The sequence below is a fragment of the Zingiber officinale genome, chromosome 3A (assembly GCF_018446385.1).
Source record: "Zingiber officinale cultivar Zhangliang chromosome 3A, Zo_v1.1, whole genome shotgun sequence".
NCBI lineage: Eukaryota > Viridiplantae > Streptophyta > Magnoliopsida > Zingiberales > Zingiberaceae > Zingiber > Zingiber officinale.
Window position 1 is genome coordinate 125,219,859 of NC_055990.1, and position 7,071 is coordinate 125,226,929.

At 35.6% G+C, this 7,071-nt stretch overlaps 1 protein-coding gene across 1 annotated transcript; it reads left to right on the plus strand.

Annotated features, from left to right (window-relative positions):
• Nucleotides 1–2,002: 2,002 nt before the first annotated feature.
• On the plus strand, nt 2,003–2,561 carry LOC122050632. The gene is made up of 3 exons (XM_042611524.1): nt 2,003–2,134; nt 2,245–2,311; nt 2,395–2,561. The coding sequence occupies exons 1-3, from the start codon at nt 2,003–2,005 to the stop codon at nt 2,559–2,561; spliced, it is 366 nt and encodes a 121-aa protein (XP_042467458.1).
• Nucleotides 2,562–7,071: the final 4,510 nt, after the last annotated feature.

A 7,071-nucleotide genomic window follows, 5' to 3' on the forward strand; every position in this document is an offset into this window, starting at 1 on the left:
TTCTCCACATCAGCCTTGTACTCTTTGAACTTATCAAAGCACTCAAACTTGTAACACATCACGTAAATGTACCCGTATCTCGAATAGTTATCTATAAAAGAGACAAAATATTCGAAACCACCTCTTGCTTGGATAGTCATAGGTCCACACAAATCAGAATGAACCAATTCCAACACATCTTTGGCTCTATACCCCTTGGACTTAAAAAGTCTCTTGGTAATTTTTCATTCCAAGCAAGATTCGCAGTTTGGAAAATTTTCCACCACTAATGAACCCAAAGGTCCATCAACTATTAACCTTTGAATCCTATTTAAGTTAATATGACCTAGCCTTAGATGCCAAAGATATGTTTGGTTCATTTTTGAAGGTTGCTTTCTCTTATTAGAATTAGAAGATGTGTTATTAATTTCCATTTGTTGCATTGTGAGAGTTATTGGATTTAGAGTATATAAATTGCCAACCAATGTACCAGAACAAATAACTTCCCTATTTTTCTTGACAACTACTTTGTCATCAAAAGAAATAGAATATCCATCCATAAAGAGTTTAGAAACTGAAATCAAGTTCTTTCTAAAACTTGGTAGATAAAGACAATTTCTCAAAATCACACTACAAGAAAATTAGGATTTTACAACACTTAAAAGACAACGTTTTTTTTAAAAAGCGTTGTCTTTTTCTTTTTAACAACGCTTTTAGTGAAAAGCGTTATCTATTTCTTTATTTTCTTACTAATAGACAACACTTTTTTAAAAATCATTGTCTATTAGTGATTTTTATAGGTCAAATACAACGCTTTTTGAAAAGCGTTGTCTATTAGCATTTTTTTAGTGTCTATGACAATGATTTTTAAAAAGCGTTGTCTATTATTAAACCCTCATCTAAATCTGAGATAATACAAACCGTTGGATCAAGTACCCTTAGGTTTCACTCTCACAACTCCTCATCTCATGCTTATCTTCCCGAACCCCTCTCACAACTCCTCATCTCATGCTTATCTTCCCGAACCCCTCTCACAACTCCTCATCTCATGCCTATCTTCCCGAACCCCTCTCACGTCCTCTCCTTCCAACTCCTCCTCTCATGTCCTCTCCATCCAACTCCTCTCCAGCAAACCCCTCTCCAACAAACTCCTCTCTGCGAACCTCCTCTCCTCTGAATTCCTTCACCTCTTCGTCAAATAGCAAATGCCCTAATCACTCCGCTCTTGGATCGCCGCCCTCCGCACTTGGCCTCCTCTTTGGAAGATCGATATTTGCAGCTCGGTCTTTGTCTTGCTCTAGTTTGTCGGAGAAAAGTGTTATTGACGACCTGGGGGGATTTGTTTAAGCCAATTCATCCTCGTTTCGTCTTTTTTTTTGTTAGGGTTTGCGAAGGCAGAAAGCGGTACGGAGGATGGAGAATCATAGAGCGTATGAAAGGAATAGGGAAACGAGTCATCTCTTTGCTTCCTCGTCGCTCGCTCTACCACCACGCGAGGTGAGCAAGGCCGATCTGTTCGTGCTTTCTTCCCCGAGTTAGATCTCATCCTTGATCGAGCCAAGAGCCCTTTGGGTGTGATTCGAGGCAACACAATTATGGATGATATCACATCCATTACCATTTTTGACTGAAGCAGCTTGTTGTTTGATGATCTGCCGGAACTTGAGATTTTGAGTGCTTAGTTAAAATAATTTTTGAAACTCCGTACTAATGTCCTGTGGAATTTGTAGGAGCAATTTGTGGCAATGGCAGCAAGAAGAAGAATGTTGCCTGCCAACATATTCCCAATTTGGTTTGTTTTCTACAACTAATTCTTCTTCTTTTTTTCCAAGGGAATTTACGTTTTAGTACCTATTTCTCAAATTCACAGCTTTACCTCTATGGGATGATACGATGGGAAATCAAACTCCACTTCGAGGATTTGGTGATTTCGACTTAGATGAATTGGATTTTGGAGGTGTGTTTGTCAACTTTGCCTTCTCTTCTGACTGTTTCAAGTCCTTCTAAATCTCAAGTGAGGTAAATGGTAGCAGATGAGGTCGATAAGGGCATGGAGGAAGCAAACGAGGCATCAAGAGTGAAAAGGCATCGTGTTCTAAATTTTTTTTCTGATGATGATGGTGCCACAGCCGTCAATGAGCATTTGTCCTCTGAAGTAGTTTGTTCCAAGACTGTTTCTTCAGATAGATAAATTAGATTCATCTTAATACTTTATTCAAATTAGGCTAAAGCATCCACTTGGTGCATTTGATTTTTTTACTTTAGGTTCGGGAGGACTCGACATCAGCAAAAATATGCACACAAAATTTACAGTCGAATCTCACGTGTTCAGGTTTTAATTTTCTTACCTCGGAAAGAATTTTTCTAGTAGTAGATGTGGATTTCCAACTATTCTAATCAAAGAATTTGTGATAGATGATAGATTTCTTTTCAGTAATGAAGTCTTGGATCCATCCTCAGATGAATGGATGGAGAACTATTTCAATGATAGTGAGATGTATTGCAACTCTAAATACATATCTTTTCCTTTCCATGCTTCATGGTTGAATTTACATAGTTGTTATATTCTGTTGATAATCTAGTGTTCATGTGATGTGATTAGATGCTCAGTCAATAACCTGTTTCTTGTGTTTTAAGTGTACCAATGGGATGGACTTGTTTAGTATATATTGCTAGTTTAAGGACTCAATTGAAACAAAAAATATAGCAACCTATTTGAAGTTTAGACGATAAGTGAAGGGCCATCCTTTCTTTGCACTCTAGAATCAAAGCCATATTTTATATGTATAGTTTAGTACACCGGAAAACTACATTTGCTATTGGAAAATTTCAAGTCAAATTGTGTTTGATAAAGCTACAAGTTCTGTAAACCAAAGAAATCAGAGCATATGCTGATTTCGACTTTAGTTCATGTGTAAGAACTCAAATGAAATATATGCTGTTCTTTTTGCACTGCATCTCTAATTATGTATTTAGGTCTCACATGGTTTCCCTAGCATCTCCAATTATGCTATTCTTTTTGCTATATTTCCATGGCGGAAACAAAGTAGCACATGTATTTTTCGTTTGCTCTATTCCCCATTATTTTATGCTTAATTCTTTTTCTCTTAAAAGTTATTGTATGGTGTGAATTGTGACATTTATTTTCAGCTATTACCACCGAAATTTCTTTTGCATAATACTGATGGTATTGTTTTCTGTGACAGATACACAGTGGTAAGTGTTTTTTCTTAGTCTCAAGCCGTCAATCCATTTTGATCAATATATCTAGTAGAAGTAAGCATGCAGATCGTTGTCTTCGAGGCTGGCTAGCTATTTTGTGCTTTTCTTTTGTTTTAAATTTGAATGTCACTAACTACTTTGAAACAAAAATATTTAGTCTTTGTGTATAAGTAAGCATTCAGATCGTTGTCTTCGAGGCTGGCTAGCTATTTTGTGCTTTTTTTTGTTTTAAATTTGAATGTCACTAACTACTTTGAAACAAAAATATTTAGTCTTTGTGTATAGTTGAATTCTCCTGTAAATACTAATACTTTGTAATTGAATTCTATTGTTTGGTACGAGTTTGAAATCATTAGCTGAGCTAATTAATGCTATTTTATATGTCAAATTCGAATCTGGATATGGTAAAAGAAAATTAATAGTTTTGTAAATATAAAAAAATGATTTTGTAAATAGATTTTTTTAATTTTTTTTTTAAAAAGACAATGCTTTTAAAGCGTTGCAAAAGTATTGTCTTTACTAAAAACAACAACACTTTTAAAGCGTTGCAATAATGATGTTTTTGCAAAAAATACACAACGCTTTTAAAGCATTGCAAAAGCGTTGTCTTTGCTACAAACGACAACGCTTTAAAAGTGTTGTCGTTGAGCATACTTTTAACAACAGTGCCTTTAACAACGCTTTTTCAGGCACAAAGACAACGCTTTAAAAACGTTGTCTATTAGCTTTTTTCTTGTAGTGTCAATGTTTTATTCCTATCAAAAGACAAATAAACATCTCCCACTGCAACAACCGCCACTTTTGTAGCATTGTCCATGTAGACGGTAATCTCTCTTTCATGTAGTCGTTGAGTTTCTTGGAACTCCTAAAATGAATTGCAGACATGATCAGTGGCTCCCGTATCTACACACAAGGTACCAGTAGATAACACCACTAAATATGTTTCAACTACCAGAGAATAAGATATTACTTTATTATTCTCCTTTTTAGGAGGACAGTCCACCTTCCAATGTTGAGACTGCTTGCATGTGAAGCACTTGCCCTTCAGCTTCTTCACACCTGCTTTCAGTCCAGTCCCTAGAAATCAATTCACTTTCTTTGCTGAACCAACTTGTTTCTTTTTCTTCTTTCTACCTTTTGGTTTGGAAGTAGAAACGTTTTCAGCAATGTGAATTTGAGAGCTTTGACGAAATAACCCTTCTGCTGCTTGAAGTTCTGTCAGAAGTTCCGCCATCGAATAAACCCTTTTGTTCATGTTGTAGTTCAAGTGAAACTGCTCAAAACTTTTAGGTAATGTTTGGAGAATGATATCGACCTGGGTTTCCCCATCGATTTCAGCCCTAAGGATTTCTATCTCATTTAAATAGTTCCCGATTCTGGTGTCCGAATAGTTCCTTGAGATTGCTCATCATGTCATAAGTAGTAGGCATGACCTGATGTTGATGTTGCAGTACATTTGACATAGAAGACAAAATGTAACACCGCATCATCTCATCTGCCCTGACCCATTTCTTATGACACTCAATCTCCTCTTCACTAGAATCGCTATTAGGTAAGCTTTGACAGATCTCAAAAAGTTCAAACTTGTAGCCTTCAGCAGTTAAGACAATATCCAAGTTTCTCTTCCAATCTATATAATTGGGTCTAGTAAGTTTGTTCTCTTTCAATATAACAGCAAGAGGATTGAAGGCTATTGAAATCCTAAGAATCACAAAATATTTGGTCAAAACTTAAGAATTTAAAATAATATTGATTCCTCAAAAAATATCATTTAAATTCACCAACACCTCAAAACACCGTGAATTTTGTATGTCACGATAGTGTGGACGTATACAAATTCAAACATTTGTAAGAGGGGTTTTACCCATTAATTTTATTATCTTGTCATCCTAACATTATGACAAATAAAATTAATAGTTGGTATTTTGTCGGTCACACAATTAATAGCAGTGACTCCGATAGGGAGGATACTATTAAATGCGCCTAAGTGTATACCTTTACTTGATACTTAGTCCATTAAATAGGATTGCGCCCCTTCAGATCGAGAAGATCACACACACCTAAATAACTTCCTATAATCATCCATAAAGGAAGTTTGATCTAGTGATCCGCAAACAAACTCATTCGATGTGGAGGAAGGTACTCAGAGCTAACGAGCAAGTTTGAATGCATCACTTACAAACCAGTAATGGAGACCGTGAAATTTAAATAATTCCTCTCCCACTAGTTATTTAAAATGAGGAATTTTAATATGCACACACACACACACAGCACAGCGCACACATCACATCATAAAAGGTAATAAATATGAAAACTAATTTTCCAACTATTATGGTCTCATCCATAGCTGTCCTCCGTATGCCGCTAACCCTAGCTGTCACCAACTCTGGCCGCTAGCCCTAGGGTTTATTTTGTTGCATCCTTCTTGCTTCCTTTTCCACTGCGCCTCTGGTCCTCAAATATCACCACGCCTCGCAAGGATACGATCCACAACAAAATAAAATTTTACATTTATTGATCCTATATTCCATGAAGGAATGTACATGTAATCTAGATCGAACAGAAATGTAAAATTCTAAAACTAATATAACCCCTATTGTATTTAATAATTACAATCATGCACACACATAAAATACCCTCGACATGCCCGAGGGTCCAATCACACACAAACACAATAAGGCAATAATAGTTGGAACTAGGATGCCTGCAACCATAAAGTTAATCTATTTGCATATCCAACTATTATCCTGCCTAAATTTATGTATGAAAAGTGCATAATTTAAATAAAAACCAAGCACACAGAGGCAAAAAACTAGCTCTGATACCAATTGATGAATGCTACTCAGAATTCCATTCTACTTCCCCTGTACAAAAATTTGTACAAGCACAGAACTTTCCTAACAACCTATGTGTTCCTCATGAATTAAACTTGAATTGGAAATAGAACTTAACATTTTTACTTCAAGTTCAACTCATGTGTTCTTCAGTAGTTATGTAACGCCCGCCCCTCAATAGATACATAGACTACCCTAAAGGGACGGGGTTACTTAGACTTACTTGACATATACATGCATATGGACTCATGGCAGTGGAAGACATATTTATAATTTATTAATTTCACTTCTTTTTGTCATATGAATCTTACCTTTAACATGGCATGCGAATAACATACTTGATTTATATCAGTTACTTGAACATGATTCATAATGTCCTGAATATACTAACATGAATAAGATAACACAAGTGTACCATATACTAGTTCAAGTTATCATCACAAGTATAAAATCCAAACTTAGTTCACATGCATAACTTAACCAAGAATAAGTTTTATAAATAAAATTAGATCTATCCACCATGCCACTTCCACACACAATCTTGCCCTTCCTGCTGCTCCCCTTAGTTCATCCATTCCTTTCCTTTTTCTGCAGTACAAGAAAAAATAATCTATAAGCCCATAGGCTTAATGAGTTCCTTTCCTCCTCATAAAACCATGAATCATACATACACATAAAACAGGTCATAGCATGTGAGAACATAACATACAACATATCATAGCATGTGAGAACATAATATAAATGTATCATAGCATGTGAGAACATAACATAACATAACATATCATAGCATGTGAGAACATAACATAACATATAACATGATCATAACCATATTCTCAAGGGCATCTTTAATAAGTGTAAAGGAAAACATATGGCATAAACATGTAGATGCAGGATGTTCCTTTGAAAACATGCATAATGAAATGAACATATGCAACATGTCTTCTTCTTTTTTTTTAAAAAACATATCGTATACATACTTGAATATAATCTTAACATGAGGGCCCGGCTATGTACCACATAACATGAATGCATGCAA